This window comes from Hemiscyllium ocellatum, chromosome 13 (genome assembly GCF_020745735.1).
Source record: "Hemiscyllium ocellatum isolate sHemOce1 chromosome 13, sHemOce1.pat.X.cur, whole genome shotgun sequence".
Taxonomy (NCBI): domain Eukaryota; kingdom Metazoa; phylum Chordata; class Chondrichthyes; order Orectolobiformes; family Hemiscylliidae; genus Hemiscyllium; species Hemiscyllium ocellatum.
The window spans coordinates 40,832,437-40,857,365 of record NC_083413.1 but is presented as its reverse complement, the minus strand read 5'-3'; the positions used below and the strand labels follow the sequence as shown (position 1 = coordinate 40,857,365).

The window sequence follows — 24,929 nt, the reverse complement described above, 5'->3', positions numbered from 1 at the left end:
TCCAAGAGCCCTCACATACTGCAACTTGATACATCACCAGTCCTATCATCCTGAATGTGTTCAAATTAATGTTCAAATTCACTACTTAATTATTTTATACCATTGTATATTTTCATATATTTGATTGATCTTACCTCCAGTATATCTTTCATTTATGATTTTCTCCTAACATGTTTTACAGAAATATCTATCAAAAACTTTACATATAACACCACTTTATTTCTGGAATTGATCATAATATTGATAAATGATTTTCATTTTCATAGATAGCCATTCAAACCTGTTTCAGGTTTACAAAGTTGAGTAACCATCTCAGGTGCTCCCTTGAGGTAAACAGTCAGTTTTTCTTTTCCAATCACTTGAGTTATAACAGACATCCTCTGCAATGTTGGTGAGAATGGATACTGTTTCAGAACAATGACACCTTCCTTTGATACCTGCAATACACAATAACATTAACATTCAAATATCTCTGATACACTTTAGGTGCCATTAATTTCCTGTTATTAGATCCACAAGACTTTACAGCATAGGATGCGATTGGCCGCCATTTACCACTCTCTCCATATATCAATAACTTCGTCTGCTTCAAACTTTTACTCAGTTTTCCTGAGAGAACAACTTTAAACACTCCTTCTGGCCAAATGTTCCAACATTTCATTGTGTCACCTCGTAAATATAAATTGATATCTTTTTACCATTATGTCCTCAGAGCAAATATTCTACCAAATACTTTGTCAATAGTCTCTACAACATTGTTTTGAAAAACCTTTGTTAAATCTCATTTTACTCATCTTTGCTCTGCAAACCATACAACCATTAAACATAGAAGCAGGGGTAGGGCTTGCAGCCCAGCGAGTCTGCTCTGCCATTCAATGAGATCATGGCTGATCTGATAATTCCTCACTCCATTTTCCTGTCTTTTCCACAAAAGTTCTTGTTTCCCTTACTGATTAAGAATCAGTTTATCTCAGCCTTGAATATATTTAATGATCCATTTTCAACAGCCCTCTGCAGTAAAAAATAATTCCACAGATTCAATTTCCTCTGACAGATAAAATTCCTTCTCATTTCGGTCTTAAATGGACCATACCCTACTCTGAGATGATGCCCTCTATTCTAAACCCTTCCACAAGAGGAAACAACCTTTCCATATCTAACCTGATAAGGCCCATAAGAATCTTGTATGTTTCAAAGAGGTCAGCTCTCATTCTTCTAAATTCCAATAAATACAGGCCCAACTTACATAACATCTCCTCATAAGACAGTTCCTCCATACTTGGTATCAGCCTACCAATCCTACTCTTGACTGCTTCCAGTAAGAGACCCAAACCATTCATATTATTCTGAACAATGTACAGCACAGTTTTAGTAAAATCTCTCTACTTTTCTATTCCATTCTCTTTAAAATAAAGACCAATATTCCATTTGTCTTCCCTGTAACCCACCAGAACTTGGATGCTGGCTTTTAGTGATTCACGGTTGAGGACTCCGAAATCTCTCTGTTCCATAGCTTTTTGCAGTCTTTCTCCATTTAAATAACATTTAGCTCCTCGATTGTTCCTGCCAAAGTGTATAACCTCACATTATATTCAGTCTGAATCATAGAATTCCTACAGTGTGGAAACAGGCTATTCAGCTCAACAAGTCCACACCGCCCCTCCGAAGAATATCCCACCCAGACCCATTACTCCACATTTCCCTGACTAAAGTACCAGACCTACACATCCTTGAACACCATGGGCAATTTTAGCATGTCAGAGGGAATTGATGTGGAATTGAATCTGGATCCCTGGCGTTGTGAGGCAGCAGTGTTAACCGCTGAGACATTGTGCCACCCAGTCTGCCAAAGCTTTGCTCACTTGCTTAACCTGTCAATGCTCCTCTGCAGACTCCGGGTAATCTTCACTACTTGCCTTGCCAATCACATTTTCTCATGAACAAACTTAACTTTGGTACATTCTCTTTCTTCATCTCAGTGTAAATATACAGTGTAAATAATTGTGGCCCCAGCACAAGTTATGATGGCTGTGACGCACCAGTCATTATTAGCTGCTATCCTTAAAATGTCCGCCCTTATCCCAGTTTACTGTGTTCTATTGTTTAGTAAATCGCCTGCTATTGTACTACCTCCAATACTACCTTTCTCTTTAAGTAGAATAACATGTGGTACTTTATCAAGCATTTTCTGAATATCCAAATGTATCACAACCACTGCTTTGCCTTTGCCTCTATCCTGCTTGTAACCACCTCAAAAAAATCCAGTCAATTTGTTTGGGCTTTATTTCCCATTCATGAAGCCATGCTGACTCTGCTGAATAATATTATGGATTTCTAAATGCTCTATTATTTCATCGTGTATGATCCACTCTAACATTTTCTGAATAATAGGCAATAACAATTCAAATGGCCTACAGATACCTACTTTGTTTTTGTCTCCTTCCCTTTTTAAATAAATGTGTTGCTTTGGCAGTTTTCCAATCAACTGGAATTGCTCCACAATCCAAAGATTCCTGGAAGATGATCACCAGTGTGTCCACATCTCTGTTGCTACTTCCTTTAATATCTAGGATGTATCTCATCAAGACCAGGGCACTTATCAGTCATTAGTCCCATTAGTTTTGCCAGCAAATTTTCTTTAGTTATCGTTATTATATTTATTTCCTCTCTTCTTTTTGCCCCTCAAACATTTAGTTACTTTGGAATGCTATTAATGTCTTCTCCAGTGAACAGATATGCAAAACATTTATTCAACACTTCCACTCAATTTGGCTTCTGTCTTCATTTTTATATGTCTGTCTTCATATTGCTTTACTTCAAGTTTCTTTTAGAGTCATAGGGTCATAGAGATGTACAGTACGGAAACAGACCCTTCAGTCCAACCTATTCATTCCGACCAGATATCCTAACCTAATCTAGTCCCATTTGCCAGCACTAGGCCCATATCGCCCTAAACCCTTCCTATTCATATACCCATCCAGATGTCTTTTAAATGCTGTAATTGTGCCAGCCTTCACCACTTCCTTTGACAGCTCATTCCACACACAGACCATCCTCTGTGTGAAAACATTGCCTCTTAGGTCCTTTTTCTATCTTTCCCCTCTCACCCTAAACCTATGCCCTCTAGTTCTGGACTCCCCTACCTCAGGGAAAAGACCTTGTATATATATCCAATTCATGCCCCTCATGATTTTATAAGCCTCTATAAGGTCACCCCTCAGCCTCCGGTGTTTATTCAGCCTCTCTCTATACCTCAAATCCTCCAACTCTGGAAACATCCTTGTAGGTATTTTATGAACCTTTTAAAGTTTCACAACATCTTTCCAATAGGAAGGAGTCCAGAATTGCACGCAATATTCCATTGGCCTAACCAATGTACTGTACAGCCACAACATGACCTCTTAACTTCTATACTCAATGCTCTGACCAATAAAGGAAAGCATACAAATGCCTTCTTCACTATTCTATCTCCCCGCGACTCTATTTTCAAGGAACTATGAATCTGCACTCCAAAGTCTCTTTATTCAGCAACACTCCCCAGGACCTTACCATTAATTTTGTAAATCACTGTCTGATTTGCTTTTCCAAAATGCAGCACTTCATATTTATGTAAATTAAACTCCATCTGCCACTGCTCTGCCCATTGGCCTATCTGATCAAGATCTCGGTATACTCAGAGGTAAGTTTCTTCACTGTCCACTACACCTCCAATTTTGGTGTCATCTGCAAACATATTGACTATACCCCTTATGTTCACATCCAAATCATTTATATAAATGACGAAAAGCAATGGCTATAGTACTGATCCATGTGGCACTCCAGTGGTCACAGGCCTCCAGTCTGAAAAACATCCCGCCACCACCACTCTCTGTCTTCTACCTTTGAACCAGTTTTGTATCCAAGTGGCTAGTTCTCCCTGTATTCCATGAGATCTAACCTTGCTAACTAGCCTCCCATGAGGAACCTTGTTGAATGCATTACTGAAGACCATAGAGATCGCATGTACCGCTCTGCCCTCATCAATCCTCTTTGTTACTTCTTTAAAAAGCTCAATCAAATTCATGAGACATGATTTCCCACACACAAAGATAGCTGACTAACCCTAATCAGTCCTTGTCTTTGTTTGCCTTCAATTTTTTTTATCATCTTTTATTAGTTTTCTAAAACGTCCCCAATCTTCTGTCCTATAAGTACTTTCCCATACTACATGTTTTTTGTTTTCAATTTTATGCTATTCTTAATTTCCTTGGTTAACTATAGTTGGATTATCCCTTTCCTAGAATACTTCTTCCTCACAAGAATATGTCTTTGCCATGAACCTGAACAATATTTTATTAAACATACGCCATTGTTCCTCAGCTGTCTTTGCCATTAAACTCCTTTCCCAGTCCACTCCAGTCAGTTCTGTTCTCATTCATTAGTAATCATCATTGTTTGAGCTTAATTCCAGCATTGTAAATGTTTGCCGACAGTTTCCTCTCCTGAGCTTCAACTTTGTGAATTGGGTGTAAACAGATAAAATGAAAATAATTGATTCGAGAGTGTAAACCACAAATTTTCTGATAAATTGGATTCTGCTTTAGAAGCAGCGTATCGGTTTTTTTTTCCAAAGTAATTTACCTTATCAGCTTTAGGCCCAGGTTTGACAATGAATGAATGTGTTTCCTCATTTTGCAGCTTTAACATTGTATTTTCTTTCAACTCCTGTTATGAGTTCAATAAATATATAGTTTAATGAAACTAGTAATTAATTTAACTCAAAATATATTTTAATATTTGTGTACTCAAATTGTAGTGATGTGGACAAAGACCAATTGCTTATCTGAATAAATCTGATGGCTTCTCTCATTTGTAACAATACTGATAAAAGCATAAGGTGAGATGAAAGGAAATAACTTTTTTTTTCAGAGCAACTTTACATACTCAGAACTTCCCAAAGTGCTTCGCAAGTTATAGAATCCTTACAGTGTGGAAAGAGGCCAATCATACCTTCAAGTCTGCACCTCCAAAGAGCATCCAACCCAGAACCAGTCCCCCATCCTAACTATGTAACCTCACATGTACAAAGGCTAATCTACTTTGCCTGTACATTATGGGGCAATTTAGCATGGCCAATCCACTTAATCTGCATGTCTTTGGTCTGTGGAAGGAAGGCCATGCAGACACAAGTACAATGTGCATACTCCATATACACTGACAGTTGTCCAAGGATGGAATTGAACCTGGATCCCTGGTGTTGTAAGGCAGCATTGAGTCACTGTACCACTCCAAAATAGTAACTGTTTAGAATTGTAGTTACCCCTGAATCAATAGGCAGCCACAATATCCAAACTATATACAAAGTTCCACAAAAAATAAGGAAAATTAATGACCCAATGTTCTGCCTTTAATTACATCAGCTGAGAGATGTTAGTCAGGAAACCTGGGAGATCTTCTATGTCATTTTTTGATCAGTATTATGGGATCTGAAAATATTTACCTAACCCAGTGAAACAGTGACCATTGTTAACAATCTCAGCTAAAAGACGCCAACAGATCAACACATCCTCAGCTATAAAATCCACTTTAAGGCCTATTTTTGCTCGCTGCAATTTTTATCAATATTATTTTGCAAAGGAGCTCATTCACTTTCATTTATAATAAATTCATTTTGAGGTTGTGTATTATACACGCAGAGTAAATTTGTATCAGTTTCACCCACAAGCTGACTTCTTTATTCAGAAAGCCAACTGTGAAGAATAAAATTGAAACCAATCTTTACACATTTGTGTAAGCATTTATTTCAAGAATTATACATTACAACATGTACATTCCAACCCAACAGTAACAGTTTCAATTTTGTGTCTATAAAAGTGAGCTATAAGTGAATACCCAATATCTACATACAATTAGACATAATTAACATGTTATTTTCACAGTTAGACACAAAATCGATTTTCTATCAGCTTGCCTTCCAAACAAGGTAATAATTTGCACTTATAATTCACAAATTTAGGCAAATAGATGAAAAATCAAATTAATAGTATTACCTTGAGAATGGAGGGTTGGGGTTTGGAAGAATTTTCATTTAATCTGCAGGACACGTGAGTTAAAAAATGTGTCCATCCTATTTAATTATACTTCCTACTCACTCTAGTTGAAGTTAAATGCAAGTGGGATTTAAGAGTCAACAGTTTTCCAATTCGAAAGTTAGGTTAAAATTACTCTCAAGGCATCAAAGTAATTTTTAAGTTGCCAGAATTTTCTGGAACATTTGCTTTGTAATCATGTAATACAATACTGAAATAATAACATAAGCAATCACTTATGTTTATGTCGAATACTTAGTACAGAAAAAAACATTCCAATGTATTTTACAGATATCTAATCAATCATGGATGCTGCGATGTTAGGAGAGGAAATCAAAATATTGCTAGAACAGATGAATTTCAGGAAGAACTTGAAGTAGTATAGGTAGGGCTCAAGTAGTTGAAGTCACAATTAGCAACAGTGAACCAAAAGGTACAGGGATATGCACATGAGGTCAGGGGAATGGAGAGTTTAGGAGCAAGGGTTGTAGAGCTAAAGGAATAAATAGGATATAATATAGGTGATGTTTTTGGAAAATGATCACGTAAAGTGCTGACCTGAAGCAATTCATTTGGGTCTTAGTTTGTCAAAATGCAAGCATATAATCCCTTTAAAATATGTAATCTGTCTCTTACCCAACGAGTGATCTCAAACATTTTCAAATCCAGAGGGTCACCTTGAAGAGTGTTGTCTAAGAGGACGAGTGAGTGACAACTGACCATAGCACCAAATAGTGGCCCCCATGGTATAGTATCTCCATTGTTAAACCTTAATATATTCTGTAAACTGGATATTTAGAAAAGTCTTACTAAAAGCATAAAATCAGTCTTAAACTGTGCTCTATTGTTCCTCTTTAATTATCAATTTATAAGTGTCATCATTTTTCATAGGTAAGCTAAAACCATTTTGAAATATCAAAAGTATTATTAACAACAGGAATTGCTATTTCAGTGGTTTCAACTATGAAAATATTTTTCAAAGATATCAAAAAGTAGGATCTGTCTATTTTGTTCAAAAGTCTGGTGTCAGAAATACAATGTAATTTGTACATTTTAAAAATGATCATGGCAAGACGTCCAACAATATACATGAACTGCTAGATTATTGCATTTCCAAAGATGTAAACAAAATGGATAAAGCATAGATGTTCCTCACTACAACAATCCCTGTTCTACTATATGTTCTGATATCACACTTTACATATCGTCCATGACCAGCAGAGATATGTATCTTCCACAAAAGTTGATATGTCAATGCCAAAAACCAATTTTGTAGCAAGAATTTAATATGCATTTAGCAGCTTAATTCATCAATATATTGCTATTACTCTTTTAAACTATGCATCTTCAAACCTTGTTAAATTTTCTGTTGGTATAATTTAAAGGTAACATACCCCTTTCCTTTAGTTGATACTAAGCCCCACAAATCCAGTCCATCCTCAGTCAGAGTTCCAGTCTGTATAAAGTAAAAAATAATATATGTATCTGATAAACAGAACAGTGTGGGGTTAAAAAAAAGCTGCTCATACCACAAACAAAAATTATCCTGTGTTATGCTTTGGTTTCCTGATGCACCAAACCATAACATACTTGAATGAAATTCATCTCTCTGCTACTTTAATTCATATTTTAGTAAATTATTAAAAATAATAGAGAAATGAATTTCATGATGAAAGTGTGGAATGCTGTGCTCTCTACTAAGCAAGAAAAACAAATAAAGAGAATGTATTAGTTTTTGAAAATATTTACAATCAATTAATGCAGCTGAAATATTTATTTTAGCAAGAGTAGACATAAGCTTGTATATCTTCCTGCTACCTTTCTTACTCTTCCAGCTCTTCATTCCTCTCTGTGAGCTGAGCAAGGCCCACTAAAGATTCGATATGGGTTCTCCATTCTTTGTTTCATCATATACATCATCAGATTCTGATTGAAATGGTCTTCTAATGTAGGTCATAGTGATTGGGGATCTCTTAGATCTTCAGTTGTTAATTCTGATATGTTACATCTATGCAGATCTTCATTCCCAATTGCTTAACAATACATCACGGTTTGCTTTCCTACACTGGATGTCCTGAATCCAGAAGCAATAACTCTGAATACTGTTTAAATATTTTAAGCTCTGTTTGGAGATCGACTTAAACCTGGAATTTTTGTGGATACTCTAACAATATAACTTTCATCTTCTTTTCTGGATATTGATCCAGCATATACCTAGATCACTTGTCTTTCTCAAGTGAGTTCAACTGACTTCTCAAACGGAATTTGACTGCTTACCAGCAAGCTAATTTCCTAACATCAAGGACTGATTAACTCCTTAGGTTCCTTTATTTGAAATAGTGAAATACATTACAAGTTATAAAGCAGACAATATAGCAAACCATTTTGAGTGTGCAGCTTACAGAAATAAAGTAGATGAACTGCAAAGCAGAGTTGCAAAACTACATGCACACAGCACATGGGGTCCTTAAAGATGAACTCTCTTGCAGGAAAAGTATACATACAACTCAAACTACACAATGAAATGGTGTAGCATAAACTAGTACCAGGAAGTGAGATCTGGGGGAAATGGTACCTCATTTTATTCATCTTTCCCAACGTCTGTATTTCCTGTACAAAAGATGATATAACTCCAAAGGCTCCAACTTTCAACTATAGTTTTATCAAAGTTTTGCTGAGTCTGGCCCTCCTGTTCCTCACTCTATTCATGGTTCCAAATTCAAGATAAATAAGTGATGCTGTTGTAAAATATAAGTTTAAGCCAGCCTGAAGGGTTGTAGTATTGAAAGGATTACCATGTGACAAAACAATAAGTAGCAAATTCACATAAATATATATCTAAGTTTAAATATAGGTATACCTTGTCAAAGCAGATAAGATTCAACTGTCCACACATATTGATCCTCTGTGGGTTAATACAATAGATTCCTTTCTTTTTCAGTCTTTCTTGAGCATATATTATACCTATGGTCACAGAAGCTGGTAGGGCAGGTGATACAGCAATAGTTATCACATCAAGTGCTTTCCTCACCACTTTTCCTGGTGGAATCTATCAAAGACAAACGTTGTCAATAATCTTTCAGTCAATTAAGCATATTTCAGTATACATATAAAATAAAATATATGCTGTCCAAAAACCTTTGATGATGTCGAAGAGATGATGAATAATCACAATATGTAAATTCTACTGAATGATTCAAATCATTTTGGGCTACAATTTGCTGCAGCTGGGGAATGAATGGTACCTGTTTTTTTATATAGTTCTGACTTTGGTGAGTTTTGAGAAGATTTGTAGCTCAGGTTGAGGTTTTGGATGTAGGTTTGCTCACTGAGTTGGAAGGTTCATTTCCAGATGCTTCATCACCATACTAGGTAACATCTTCAGTGAGCCTTGGGCAAAGCACTGCTGTGAGCAAACCTACATCCAAGTTCTGACTTTGCCAAGAATATAATTTCCATGATCTTTTTCACTGTAGGTTGTTCTGAGATAGTGATTCAAGTATGCTACTCAAGGCATAAACTGTGCAAACAATGGTTTGTCTCCTAACCAATCATTGTTAGTAAACTGGACAGCCCTCTGTATTTTGAGTTTAACAGTACATCTGTACTCACCAATAGATCATTCTAGGAGCTTCATCATTACTTTTGCAACAAATACTAACTCTACATGTAAAAAGCATATATAGGCCTAAACATTTGATGGCTCTGGCCTTCTGGTATAGAAGGCGAGGGTAGGGGTGGGTACATATGTCTGATATAAGTTTGCAAGGTACAGTGAAACTGAAAAAAGCAGTCTTGTACCTCCTGGTTCCATAATCAGATAAAACCATATCTTTTGAGTGGTGGCTTGTCACAGCCCCTTTAAGGATCGATGACTAGATCATAAGCAGATTTGATTAGGTGTACACTTAGGTAAATGTATATTTAACAGGCTATATTAAAATACCAGAGGATTGCAGTGATGCCTTCTGCTTTCTGTGTATAACACAAATAAGATGCATAGATTCTGTTTACTTCAGGATCTCCTATTAGTTTACTTCAAGCTGAAACTAATACAAGCCATACAAGGTAATCTCCATACACTTCCTTGGCCTGACAAGTTGCAATGTAGAGTGACTGTGGCTTATAATTATGTGTTGACATGCTGGTCTTTGACTTATCTGATATTGACTTCTGAAAACAGGTTATATGCATCTGGAACTCTAAGACATAGGTTCCAATCCCATGTGATCCACACGGCTATGACATAGCTCTGTACACACATGCTCAGTAGCTATTCTTAACTATTCTTTACTTTGCTCCACTCTGACTGCACCAAGCCCTTTGCCTGCTGCATCAGGACAATTCAATTATGCAGGAGTGGGCCTCAATCTCATGATAGGCTCTTCACTAAATTATACAAATAATTTGACACCTATTTCACAGAGGTGGCTTTTGACACTTTGATATTGTGCATTAAAATCTGATAGATAATGTACTTCCAATTCATAAAGTCCAGCATATTGGAAGCCTAAGCACCTGCTGACTGTTTAAAATATAACCACATCAAAAAACATTAAAGGATAACTTTTAAAGTCAAAATCCAATCAGGGTATGGGTGGAATGGCAGTAGATTTCATCGTTGGTAACAGAATTGAGGCAAAGTCAAGTTCCACTGAAATTCTACTCGATTCTTCCAATTCTGTGATATTTTTTGTGAGGGAGAAGGAACCAAAATTGACATTTCTCCTCCACCATCTTAGGGTAACACTCCTGGGCTATACCAGTAACTCTGCTTTTTACAACCTCTGTAAGCCTTAGTGGAATTCACAAGAACTTAACTTGGGAGAAATGTTAAACTATAAAGGGACCAGTTATCTTCCACAAGAAGCTTGTTTTCTCAGTTGATTATACAAAAGTACAAACTATTTTCAGCTCCTTGTAGGACTTTCTCTCCATTGTGGTCTAGAGTGGAAATATTAAATCTAGATTAGAGTGGTGCTGGAAAAGCACAGCAGGTCAGGCAGCATCTGAGGAGCAGGAAAATCGACGTTTCGGGCAAAAGCTCTTCATCAGGAATGAAGCATTTGCAATACCCACTTCTGCCGAGTGGAAGTCTTGATGTAACCAGGCTATTCTAATGATCTTGCTTCCATGATTTCAATAAGGCTTTAGGACGGAGTTAGGATGCAATGGTAAATTTGTTCCTGGTTTGAAGTATTTTAGGCCCTGAACAACCAACTATTATTCCACATGGGTTTTATTAGCTTCACTCAGTTCTTATTTGAGTGCATAGTCGGCATATCCAATCTAAACTATAAACTAACTTGATTTAAATACTATTCTTGTTTTGATTTTAAATATTTCCCATGATATCATGTAATTTTTAAAACACTTTTTCTAAAAGATGTGATGCAGAGCATTTTACGAGAGATGGAAATTAAATGGTGACTGTCAATCAGTTTCTGTATGCCTTGTCGAGTCCAATGCATCTGAGTTCAGTCATCCACAAGGAGAGCTTCATCCTCCCAACGTCTTCATCCTTCTCCAGGTCCTGTTTTCCTAGTTTCTCAGCTTCACCTTGTTGCCTGCTCCAATTGTACAGAATGCAGTATACCCAGGAAGGTGCATAGACTGGAGCTCCCCATAGTGCTCCAAGCTGTGGAGCTAGACTTCCATCAGCCCTGATGTCTGCTTCATCACAGCCCTGGTTGCAGCAGGTGCAATCTGCCTTTGACTTGAATTTGATGCATAATCACATTCAATATGCATGTCTTGCATAAGTGAGAGGAAACATGTTTGCATATGAAATGCAGCTGGAGTTTATAAACTCACACTTCATGCATTTGCCCCTGCAATCTTTTAACGCCCATCAGACATCAATCCCCTGCTTTCACCAATCAAAGTGAGATTGACTCTATCCACTCCAGCATTGTCTTAATCAATTTTCAGCGACATTGTGCATCTAAAGAGTGGAAAGTGATGACATGGAATACAACTTTCAGTGGACACCATCAATATAGTCTCTGCCAGGTTATGAGATATCTTTCTCCTTGGATGCTGCCTGGCCTGCTGTATTTTTCCAGCACAACGCTCTCAACTCCAGCATCTGCAGTCCTCACTTTCTCCTCCTCGCTATACTCCTCCTCCAGCCCCACCTCCCATCTTCCCAAATCATGATCCAGGTCCTTTTCGAATAGCACTACGTGTACCTTCACCACACAGGCTGCAGGTAGAAGGCATTGCACTCCTACAATCTCAATAGCAATTAAGGATGGGCAACAAGCAGTTCCCACATGACACAAAAAAGATGAAAAGAGATATGCAGTATTTGGGTTTATGACGAACAGTGGGTACTGGTTGAGATTTTAGCTGGAAAAAATAAGTGCAGGGAAAGTAGACTAAGGAAATGAAATGAAAATAAGGAAAGGAATTTTTTAACCTATCCACCAAGCACACAAACATAAAATAACATAGATTTTGCTACTTCAGGTGCTTTCATATGCACAGTGACTATTATTGACTTACCCCATTTAGCACAAGGATACAAACTGAATATATCATTCCAATTGTTGCAATAGCTGCCAGGCACAACAGGAATCGAAAGGCATCTTGGTACAATTTGAAGTCAATTGGTTTTGGGTACAGAATGGATCTCACTAACTCCCCCTTGGTAGTAGTAAAACCTATTGTGACACAATTTCATTGGTATGAAGGAAGAGAAATCATTAAGGTCATTAAAGGTATAATAATTGATTAAATTATTACTCGGTTCTTCTTTATAACAAGTTTTGGGAGGGATAAAGCAAATATTTTCTGACATACACAGATTGCCATTGATTTAGAAAACTGTTAATTCCATCATAACTGAAGATGCCACATGTATTGCAGACTGCAAACTGTTCTTCGTTCTGACTAACAAGCTTTTATATTAAGCAGATAAAAAAAAATCCTTCGCACAGATCTTGACAGCGATAAGATTAGAACTATTAGAAAGTGAATCAACTCAATCTCAATGAGTTCCTAGCGATATTTCCTTCTCTCCATTGAGGAAGAATGAATACTTTTGCATGTCATCTTCCTTCCCAATAATATCGCTGAACTCATTGTTGAAAATTGAGGAATCAAATTCTTATGCCTCAATAACACAACACTTGCTGTAGCATCAATACCTCTGGTGTCTAATCTTGAAAACACTATTAGGCAGACAGAGTAAGGTCTGTGAGTAAGGTCAGTGTTAATCTTCATATTCAGGGAGGACAGCAAGGAAGATTAGCAAGGTAGGATTGCATGCAAGGAATAAAACCCAGTCAATTTTCCTTCTATTGATTCCTTTCTACATTCTGCCCAGTTGATGATTATCCATAAATAGTGCAAACAAAAAAGCCAATCCTCCTGAGGTGAAGTGCAGCAGGTGGAGACATTAGCATTATGTGGCACATATGGAAACATTTGTGTTCTAAATAATTTATGCTTTTCTCTCATTAGAGACAGACCTGTTCGATAGACAACAGCTCTCACTCCACCCTCGCTAGTTGCCTTTGATTGAATGACTTGAGTCCCACAGAACAGAGTGTGACGTTTGTAATCTTCAGTTGAGCTCTTCCAACTGCTACAGTTAACTGTGCTTGGCAAAGGTGTCTTTGTTACGGGAATACTTTCGCCTTGTATAGTAAAACCAAATAATAAGAACATCAACACAGTTACTGTCAGTTAACAGTAATTCATTGCAGAAGCATAGGATTCTGTATTCCCTAAATGTTCAATGGAGCAAGAAAGCTTTGAAAATGTGGACGCATTTTCTATTTCTGGCATATCCAAAAGTTTACTTTTCAAGATTTTCCGGTTCAGTATTCACACAAGGCAGGCTGTTGAAGTAATTTTGGCTTACAGGTGGAATGCACTGCAGTCTGTGGTGATGGTAGATGGTGAGGGCTGGCTGGTGGGGGTTTGGGAGGCTGGGTATTGGGAGGTGGTGGTGGGGTGGTGGTTGGTGTGCTGAATAGTATGCAAAACAATGTGCTGCGTCATTATTGCTGTAGTCTACAATTGAAAGTATGACAGTGAATCACAGAATCCCTACAGTGTGAAAACAGGCCTTTCGGCCCAACAAGTCCACACTGACCCTCCGAAGAGTAACCTATTCAGATCTATTGCCCTATCTTATATTTATCCTTGACCAATGTACCTAATCTACACATTCCTGAACACTGTGGGCAATTTAACTAGGCTAATTCACCTAACCTGCACATCCTTTGATTGTGGCAGGAAACTGGAGCACCCTGAAAAAACTCACATGGACATGGGGAGAACATGGAAACTCAATAAAGACAGTCGCCCGAGGCTGGAATCAAAACCAGGTCACTGACACTGTGAGGCAGCAGTGCTAACCACTGAGCTACTGTACTGCCTCATATGCAATAATATAGACAACTAATGTTTTAGGAAAGGGATCCTTAACTCCAAATGTGTCATTTGCACGTGACTCTGGGCCTCCATTATGTGGTTGACTCAAGAAAACTCGAGATGACCAAATCCTGCTGACGTTCGAGAATCACACACCTCAGAGGCAAAAAAAGAAAATTATCCAAGAAGAGAAAGAAACAAATTTACACTGAACAAAATCCATTCCAACATCCACACCATAAGTGAGATGTTTCTGTCTATCTACTCTGTTTGTTGGTAGATTCCTGCTACTTGTGAAATTGGTCTGGAGATAACTCTCTTCTCCAAGTTTCATTTTTCAAATTTCTCTTATTTCCCAGGGAGAAATGAACACAAGGACATATGCAAGAGGAATATAAATAAACCATATAAATGCTACAGAATCTTCAACCATTCAACGTGATCAAGGCTGATCTTTTGCCTTACCATCACTTTCCTACTGTCCCTTGATTCTCTAGATCAGTCTATCTTTCAGAAAAGATGTTTAATTTACAGAAGAAGGAATTTCCTCATTCAGTTAGGTTATTGTTCTGGGTTACCCAAAGATCCAAAGATGTGCAGGTAAGGTGCATTGGCCGCTGTAAATTGTCCATATTGTCTAGGGATGTGCAGGCTAAGGTGAGTTAGCCATAGTAGATGTGAGACTATGGGGATATTGTGGGGGTCTGGGTCTGAGTGGGATGCTCTTTGGAGAGTCACTGTGGACTCGATGGGCTAAAAGGCATCTTTCTGCATTGTAGGGATTCTATGATTCTATGATTCTAACCAGCAAAGCACTCATCCTGTCAGTGAATCAAAAAAAATGAAGGACACTTGATTCCTATATTTTCCACATTCCCAGCATATGTGCAAGTGTCAATGAATTTTTTTTGAATTGTCACTTTTCTTTCAAATGCAAATGAAAATGAGATTCTTACCTGTAAGCATGCTCTCATTGACAATGCAGCCCCCATGGATCAGTATGGCATCACAGGACAATACTTGCTTATTTCCTGTAACTATAAATACATCACCAGGCACCAGTTCACTTGATGGCACTTTCGCATATCCTGCAAATATAAACCATAACCTGCAATCTAGTGAATCCACTTGTTTTTCATCATCTTCCAGGGTGAATAGAAAAATTTTCATTTAAGACTAAAGCTTTGCTGCTAGTATTTTGAATTGGAACACAGAACTAGAAGGGAGCTATGCATGCTGTACAACATCATAATTGTCATAGTTGTGGGTATGTTCACCCACAACTGCGTGCTTGTTGATGGAGTCTGTGGATACATGCCATGCATCCAGAAATTCTCTGACTGCCCTCTGTTTAGCTTGTCCTCTGATCATTGTGCTGTCCCAGTCAAATCTGTGGTCCTTGTCATCTGTGTGTGTGGCTATTAGGGACTGCTGGGTGTGGCGTTTAGTGGCTAGCTAGTGTTCATGTCCATCAACAAGCGCATGTACCTAGACCCAATATACCGGCATCCACAACAAACAACTGGAATCAGAAACAGGAAGCATCAGGAATGGAACTGAATAAATTCCAGAAGACACAGTACAGCAGGGCTTCACAGCAGGTTCCAAAACACTGAAGATGTCACCTAGACAGAGGACAAAATGTCTGTAAATCAACTTCCCAGCTCAGCATACATACCCACAACTATGACAACTGGCACCCGAGCGACAAATCTTTATGCGAACCTTGAAAGTCATAATTCACAGACCACTTTGTGGACATGGTCAGTTTGTTTGCATCACTGTGCACCAAGCCAATTTTACTGTGCTCATTTTTCACGTGCCTTGAGCTTAAAATAAATATAAGAAGGGGGTTACATTGTAATAATTAATGTAATTCTGTGCTTAACCTAAAGATTTCATTTTGCCTCCCCCACAAAATCAAAGGGAAAATACAAAATAACAACAATACAAAAGTTCGCTTTTGATGTCTAGGCTTAGATGTGGAGATACAGATTAGGAAAATGCATGGAAAAAGTATGTTCCCTGTAAGTTTTAGTCCATTTCTTTTACGTGTGTGTGTGTGTGTGTGTGTGTGTGTGTGTGTGTGTGTGTGTGTGTGTGTGTGTGTGTGTGTGTGTGTGTGTGTGTGTGTGTGTGTGTGTGTGTGTGTGTATGCATGCAAAAGGATTGGAAAGTGGTACTGTTCAATGTTCAGATAACAGAATAAAACTGGGGAAGGATGGGTTCTGCACCTCAGGCTCCAATGTTTTCTCACCCTGCCACAGGTATGTAATCTTGATTGAGTGAGCAGCTTCTGCAAAGGGTTGGTGTGTGGCCTCTCCATCACCCTGAAGCCTACTACTTTGCAGCTGGAAACGTTTTGCCCAACCTGTCAGGTGATTTTCAATTGTCGATACGGTAAAGCAGCATGTATTAATATTTTAGGCATTATGACAATCAGAATGAATTGTGTTGAATTTTACTAAAAATAGGATTATGAATTCATGACTTAGCTTCATACTTCCCAACTGACGAAAGGTTGAAATGTTCTTCAGTTATTCATTAGGAAAATGTAAATGAGCTTACCTGGGAATGTTTAAATACTATTATCCATGACTATTACATGATTCAATACCAAGTTATTGAAATATTTGTCTAAATGTGTCAAAAGATAGTGTTGATGCTGAACTGGAGAAAACATGCAACAAATTTCTATATCTGATTACAGAAATACAATTCCCTTTCTTTCTATACTACTATAGGAAAATGAAAGAATTCCTGAGACACAGAGTACATAATAACCTGAGATACCACACTGCCCTTTCTCTCCTGGTGGAAGTTTCAAGCCCCTTCTGCTATATGGCTGTAAAAGTGCAAAATGACATAAATTTATTAGTTTCATCCAGTTACTTGGGATTAGTTTGCTTGAAATTTCTGCACATTAAGTTGCAAATGGTCCTGCAAAAATCAGAACGGTGTAGTTCAGGATGTTGTTTGGAAGCTTTTACTGGATATATTGCTGACAAAATTTTTCAATGAAAAGAAACAAGTAATGAAGAATTTAAAGGAATGAGTGATGAATTGTGAAGCAAAAGCAAACCAGACAATGCGATTACACATGATGGTGAAGGCTTTCCTAATACAGCTCCAGCTACCAAGCAGAATATAGTTACAAAATTATAGCATTAGCTCACCTCCACCTTTTCTGCAGATGGTGACCATCATGTTATTGTGAGATTCTACAAGTCTGTACAACTTTATCGATTGCTGCAAACGGTAAAGTAACATAAGAATTTACTCTGCTTATTTTATTATCTTTCCCAATAAAATTAAATCCTTGCATTTCATTTGTCAAATCTCAGGAGGTGAAATGTAAATTTAAGTGCAAATGAAACATATGTCTTCTTCACAAATTTAAAATTGAAAATTTAGAAATTTAGACATGGTTGGAATCAGAAAGTAGGCAATTTAATTGTTTACTGCACTGTAAATATTGATGAAGATAAGACCAAACAAACCTTTAAATGTAACCTCTGTTTTAGCACTCACCTGACGCACATCATAGACAGAAAAGGCAATGGAAATGAATGACATAATTATGAGTGCAACTGAATATTCAGTATAATCCTCAGAAAGCCACAAACACACACTGAATATTTGAAATGTATAAAATGGATTTAAAACCTGTGAAGAAAAGAAAACCAAAATTATAATGTTAGATTTACATTTAAAGTGAGAAATGTGATTTTAAAAAAATCACATAAAATAAAACTTACCTCTTTACAAAGTAGCTTCCAAATGGGAGAAATTCGGATGTCAATGACATTGGGTCCAAATATCAATCTCCTACATTTAAACATTATAGTGTTTTTGGATGCAAAACAAAACTACATTTCATTGCCATTTAAAATTATGTAATAAAGATTTTAGGAATTTACATAAATAACTATATTACTATAACTGTTCTGTCAGTGAAATGATTAGATTACTTACAGTGTGGAAACAGGCCCTTCGGCCCAACAAGTCCACACCGACCCGCCGAAGCGCAACACACCCATACCCCTTACCTAACACTATGGGCAATTTGACATGGCCAATTCACCTGACCCGCACATCTTTGGACTGTGGGAGGAAACCGGAGCACCCGGAGGAAATCCACGCAGACACGGGGAGAACGTGCAAACTCCACACAGTCAGTCGCCTGAGGTGGGAATTGAACCCAGGTCCCTGGCGCTGTGAGGCAGCAGTGCTAACCACTGTGCTACCGTGCCGCCTTCCACTGTGCTACCGTGCCGCCTTCCACTGTGCTACCGTGCCGCCTTAAGAGAAATTTAAATCTCAGCATATTAGAGATAGAAGCTCACGATTTGAAAAATAAATATTCAAAATTGAGACAAACATAAGTACAACCAATAATTGAACAGGTATAACTTTAATTCTCTGCTGTCCAATAAAAGATAAAGAATAAAAACAACACATGTAGTTTTACAGAACTAAGAAATCATAGGAAATAGGAATGTGTTGTTAAAATGTGTTGAGCTTGCACTCAATGAAAAACATGAGAATGCCAAATTTTAAATAATCTCAACAATTTATATTTCAGAAGAAGATGGTGGTGGTTAGTTGACAGGTCAATTCTGATTGATAGTGGCATTGCCTTAGAGAACAAAAAAGGAAACATAAGCTACTCAAGCTCCTGGTATCTCAAAGGAGCTTGAATACATTCTTTTTGTTTGCAGAAAATGAAATTCCTGCATATGAATGTATGTCACTTCCAATAAGCTTTAAGAAGAAATGTTACAAGCTTGACTAATTATCTTAAATTTATTGTTAGTGTGGCTGTTAATGCACTCAGGATTGCTCTGCAAGTTCTGCCCAACTACAGGGGGACAGCAGCTGCTGTTATGTTTTGGGTTGAACATGTTATAGCTAGTTGAGTACCATCTGCTATTCAGTGCTTTGCATTGAAACAATTAACATCTGTTTTATTTACTTCATCCATCATTATGAGAGTTATCACTGACAAGATTTCAAAATTTTAACAAATGAAACCAAAGTTAGCTTCAAGAATTTTTATCCAAGGGTCATGGACGAAAAATATTTTGCTTCTACAGATGCTGCCTGACCTTCTGAGTTCCTCTCTTTTGGTTTCAGACTTCCAGCATCCTCAGTTCTTTCTTTTTTTTCTGAAATGAATTAAGTTCCTTCTCCTCTGGCCCATTGCTGGCATACTAATCAATTTCTGAATGGACTGCACACAGTCTATTCTTAGTGATTGTTGAAATGAAATTGCTATGTGATTGTCAGTTTTGTCCCAAATATTGGTTGGGTTATATCCTAAATCTATCTGCTCCCATGGGGAGTTATGTATGGAGGTGTGTGGGTACAAATATTTCTGCAACTAGGAGAAAGTGAGGACTGCAGATGCTGGAGATCAGAGCTAAAAAATGTGCTGCTGGAAAAGTACAGCAGGTCAAGCAGCATCAAATGAGCAGGAGAATTGACATTTCGGGCATAAGCCCTTCTTCAGGAATGAGGAGGGTGTGCCAAGCAGACTAAGATAAAAAGTAGGGAGGAGGGACTTGGGGGAGGGGCATTGGGAATACGATAGGTGGAAGGAGTTTAAGGTGAGGATGATAGGCCGGAGAGGGGGTGGGGGCGGAGAGGTCGGGAAGAAGATTGCAGGTCAAGAAGGCAGTGCTGACTCTGAGAGTTGGGACTGAGAAAAATTGGGGGGAGGGAAAATGAGGAAGCTGGAGAAATCTGCATTCATCCCTTGTGGTTGCAGGGTTCCTAGGCGGAAGATGAGGCGCTCTTCCTCTAGGCGTCGTGTTGTCATGGTCTGGCGATGGAGGAGGCCAAGGACCTGCATGTCCTTGGCAGAGTTGGAGGGGGAGTTAAAGGGTTCAGCCATGGGGCGGTTGGGTTGGTTGGTGCGGGTGTCCCAGAGGTGTTCTCTGAAACATTCCGCAAGTAGACGGCCTGTCTCCCCAATGTAGAGGAGGCTACATTGGGTGCAGTGGATGCAGTACATGATGTGTGTGGAGGTGCAGGTGAATTTGTGACTGATATGGAAGGATCCCTTGGGGCCTTGGAGGGAAATTAGGGGGGAGGTGTGGCGTAAGCTTTGTATTTCTTGTGGTTGCAGGGGAAGGTGCCGGGAGTGGAGGTTGGGTTGGTGGGGGGTGTGAATCTGACGAGGGAGTCGCGGAGAGAGTGGTCTTTCTGGAACGCTGGTAGGGATGGGGAGGGAAATATATCTTGGTGGTGGGGTCTGTTTGGAAGTAGCAGAAATGACGAAGGATGGTACGATGTATCTGGAGGTTGGTGGGGTGGTAGGTGAGGACCATTGGCGTTCTGTGCTGGTGGCGATTGGAGAGGCAGAGTTCAAAGATGGAGGAGCGGGAAGTGGAGGAGATGTGGTGGAGAGCATCGTCAACCACGTCTGAGGTAAAATTGTGGTCTTTGAAGAAGGACGCCATCTGGGTTGTTCGGTATTGGAACTGGTATCCTGGGAGCAGATGCGGCAAAGGCAGAGGAAATGGGAATATGGGATGGCGTTTTTACAGGGGGCAGGTGGGAGGAGGTGTAATCTAGATAGCTGTGTGAGTCAGTCGGTTTATACTAAACGTCCGTGTTGAGTCGGCCTTCCGAGATAGAAATGGAAAGGTCTAGGAAGGGGAGGGAGGAGTCTGAGACAGTCCAGGTAAATTTGAGGTCGGGGTGGAAGGTGTTAGTAAAGTGGATGAACTGTTCAACCTCCTCGTGGGAGCATGAGGTAGCGCTGATACAGGCATCGATGTAGCGGAGAAAATGGTGGGAGGTGGTGCCAGTGTAGCTGCGGAAGATGGACTGTTCCACATATCCGATGAAGAGGCAGACATAGCAGGGGCCCATGCAGGTGCCCATGGCTACTCCTTTGGTTTGGAGGAAGTGGGAGGATTGGAAAGAGAAGTTGTTCAGAGTGAGGACCAGTTGAGTCAGTTGAAGGAGGGTGTCAGTGGAAGGGTACCGGTTGGTAGGGCGGGAAAGGAAGAAGCGGAGAGTTTTAAGGCCTTCGTGATGGGGAATGGAGGTGTATAAGGACTGGATGTCCATGGTAAAGATAAGGCATTGGGGGCCGGGGAAGCGAAAATCATGGAGGAGGTGGAGGGCAAGGGTAGTGTCCCGAACGTAGGTGGGGAGTTCTTGGACTAAGGGCGACAGGACCGTGTCAAGGTATGCAGAAATGAGTTCAGTGGGACAGGAGCAGGCTGAGACAATCGGTCGGTCGGGGCAGTCAGGTTTGTGGATTTTGGGCAGGAGGTAGAAATGGGCGGTGCGGGGTTGTCCATGGTCAACCAGGACTCCCACCCATCCTCTGACGATCCCTTCTCCCGGCTCCAACACACCCCATCCACCTGGACACCCCGTGCTGGTCTCTTACCCGTCCTCGATCTCTTCATAGCCAACTGCCGCTGCAACATTGACCGCCTCAACATGTCCACCCATCTCATCCACTCCAAATCTCACTCTCGGAACGTGCAACCCTCCACTCCCTCCACTCCAACCCCAATCTCACCATCAAACCGGCAGGCAAAGAAGGCACGGTGGTAGTTTGGCGCATCGATCTTTATATTGCTGAAGCTAAACACCAGCTCGCGGACACCTTCTCCTACTGGCCCCTTGACCATGACCCCACCTCCCACCACCAAACCATCATCTCCCAGACCATCCATAACCTCATTACCTCAGGGGATCTCCCATCCAACGCCTCCAACCTCATAGTCCTACAACCCCACAACATCCGTTTCTACCTCCTGCCCAAAACCCACAAACCTGACTGCCCCAGCCTACCCATTGTCTCAGCCTGCTCCTGCCCCACCGAACTCATTTCTGCATACCTTGACATGGTCCCGTCCCCCTTAGTCCAAGAACTCCCCACCTACATTTGGGACACCACCCACCTCCTCTATGATTTTCGCTTCCCCGGCCCCCAATGCCTTATCTTCAACATGGACATCCAGTCCCTATGCACCTCCATCCCCCATCATGAAGGCCTCAAAGCCCTCCGCTACTTCCTTTCCCACCGAACCAACTAGTACCCTTCCACTGGCAGCCTCCTTCGACTGACTGGACTGGTCCTCACTCTGAACAACTTCTCTTTCCAATCCTCCCACTTCCTCCAAACCAAAGGAGTAGCCATGGGGACCTGGATGGGCCACAGCTATGCCTGCCTCTTCGTTGGATGTGTGGAACAGTCCATCTTCCGCAGCTACACTGGCACCACCCCCAACTTTTTCCTCCGCTACATCGATGCCTGTATCGGCGCTACCTTGTGCTCCCACGAGGAGGTTGAACAGTTCATCCACTTTACTAACACCTTCCACCTCAAATATACCGGGATTGTCTCAGACTCCTCCCTCCCCTTCCTAGACCTCTCCATTTCTATCTCGGATGACCGACTCAACACGGACGTTTACTATAAACCAACAGACTCCCACAGCTAATTAGGTTACACCTCCTCCCACCTGCCCCCTGTGAAAACACCATCCCATATTCCCAATTCCTTCGCCTTCGCCACATCTGCTCCCAGGAGGACCAGTTCCAATACCGAACAACCCAGATGGCGTCCTTCTTCGAAGATCACAATTTCCCCTCAGACGTGGTTGACGATGCTCTCCACCACATCTCCTCCACTTCCCGCTCCTCCATCCTTGCACCCCGCCCCTCCAATCGCCATCAGGACAGAACGCCACTGGTCTTCACCTACCACCCCACCAACCTCCAGATACATCGTATCATCCTTCGTTATTTCCGCCACCTCCAAACAGACCCCCACCACCAGGCTATATTTCCCTTCCCACCCCATCAACGTTCCAGAAAGACCACTCCCTCTGCAACTCCCTCATCAGATCCACACCCCCCACCAACCCAACCTCCATTCCAGGCACCTTCCCCTGCAACCGCAAGAAATGCAAAGCTTGTGCCCACACCTCCCCCTCACTTCCCTCCAAGGTCCCAATGGATCCTTCCATATCCGTCACAATTCACCTGCACCTCCACACACATCATTTACTGTATCCGCTGCACCCGATGTAGCCTCCTCTACATTGGGGAGACAGGCCGCCTACTTGCGGAACATTTCAGAGAACGCCTCTGGGACACCCACACCAACCAACCCAACCGCCCCGTGGCTGAACACTTTAACTCCCCCTCCCACTCCGCCAAGGACATGCAAGTCCTTGGCCTCTTCCATCGCCAGACCGTAGCAACATGACGCCTGGAGAGAGAGTACCTCATCTTCCGCCTAGGAACCCTTCAACCACAAGGGATGAATGCAGATTTCTCCAGCTTTCTCATTTCCCCTCCCTCCCACCTTTTCTCAGTCCCAACCCTCAGACTCAGCACCACCTTCTTGACCTGCAATCTTCTTTGCGACCTCTCAGCCTCCACCCCCTCGCCGGCCTATCATCCTCACCTTAACCTCCTTCCACCTAATATATTCCCAATGCCCCTCCCCCAAGTCCCTCCTCCCTACCTTTTATCTTAGTCTGCTTGGCACACCCTCTTCATTCCTGAAGAAGGACTTATGCCCGAAACGTCGATTCTCCTGCTCCTTTGATACTGTCTGACCTGCTGCGTTTTTCCAGCAACACGTTTTTAAGCACAAACATTTCTACAGTCAGTTGACATGCCTCTTTGCTGGCAAATTGTTAATATCCCATCCCTTAACATTACTGAACACAAAAGATGCACCTAAACTTCTTTGCTTTCATGCAAATGTCAGGAATGTCATCATATGGTGTAATTAGATTGCATGATATTTTTCCATTTTGCAATGAAATGCACTCATCCTAAATCCTCCAAAGAAATTTGATGAATGGAAAAGTGGTAGGGATCTAGTGAAACCAGGACCAATCCTGATTCCCAGTCCTATCCATTAAAATTCTCTTCATATTGGGATGAGAATGCAACCCTAAGATGTTTGGATCTCTGCAATTTGTTTTGAAAATGTTATAAATTAAGAACATCTCATCGTTGTTAACTCACGTGTACTTCCAATATACATTTATTTATTAAATTCAAGCAGAATATTTTCGTAGACATTCAAATTACTTGAGTTTTGAGCACTCAGGAGAACCTCTTTGAAGAAAAAGGGAAAATTACTGTTCATTTTCATCTCAAAAGTTGACCTTTTAAATCAACTCTTTCAAAATAGCTCAAAAAATGGGCATACAACCAGGCAGAATTAATAGGCCATAAAAACAAATTAAAGTGTATTCTATCTTTCTCTGTCTCATAACAGAATGCACTCTCAGACAAAATAATTATTTTTACTAATTACCTGGTAGCTTCTTCTGTGGTTGTCAGTCCAGATCCAAATTTATAACGAGTATCAGCACAGGAATATCTGTCTTCCAGTACTCTGAAAAGAATAATGAGTTAAAGAAAATATTTCAAAAAGTCTTAAAATTGCCATCATCCCAGAAATTCAGTTGGATTTGCAAAAAC

The 24,929-nt window shown here is 40.2% G+C and overlaps 1 protein-coding gene across 1 annotated transcript in view; it reads right to left on the bottom strand.

Moving 5' to 3' along the window:
- Window positions 1-24,929, bottom strand: part of LOC132821326 (probable cation-transporting ATPase 13A4) — an 81,642-nt gene that overhangs the window by 35,615 nt on the left and 21,098 nt on the right. The window contains exons 5-16 of the mRNA XM_060833909.1: window positions 24,763-24,843; window positions 18,212-18,281; window positions 17,985-18,119; window positions 17,630-17,702; window positions 15,410-15,541; window positions 13,544-13,711; window positions 12,576-12,733; window positions 8,929-9,117; window positions 7,463-7,524; window positions 6,705-6,855; window positions 4,621-4,704; window positions 281-437 (exon numbers count right to left, since the gene is read on the bottom strand). Coding sequence (XP_060689892.1) covers window positions 281-437; window positions 4,621-4,704; window positions 6,705-6,855; window positions 7,463-7,524; window positions 8,929-9,117; window positions 12,576-12,733; window positions 13,544-13,711; window positions 15,410-15,541; window positions 17,630-17,702; window positions 17,985-18,119; window positions 18,212-18,281; window positions 24,763-24,843 — 1,460 coding nt within the window. The remainder of the gene's footprint in view (window positions 1-280; window positions 438-4,620; window positions 4,705-6,704; window positions 6,856-7,462; window positions 7,525-8,928; window positions 9,118-12,575; window positions 12,734-13,543; window positions 13,712-15,409; window positions 15,542-17,629; window positions 17,703-17,984; window positions 18,120-18,211; window positions 18,282-24,762; window positions 24,844-24,929) is intronic.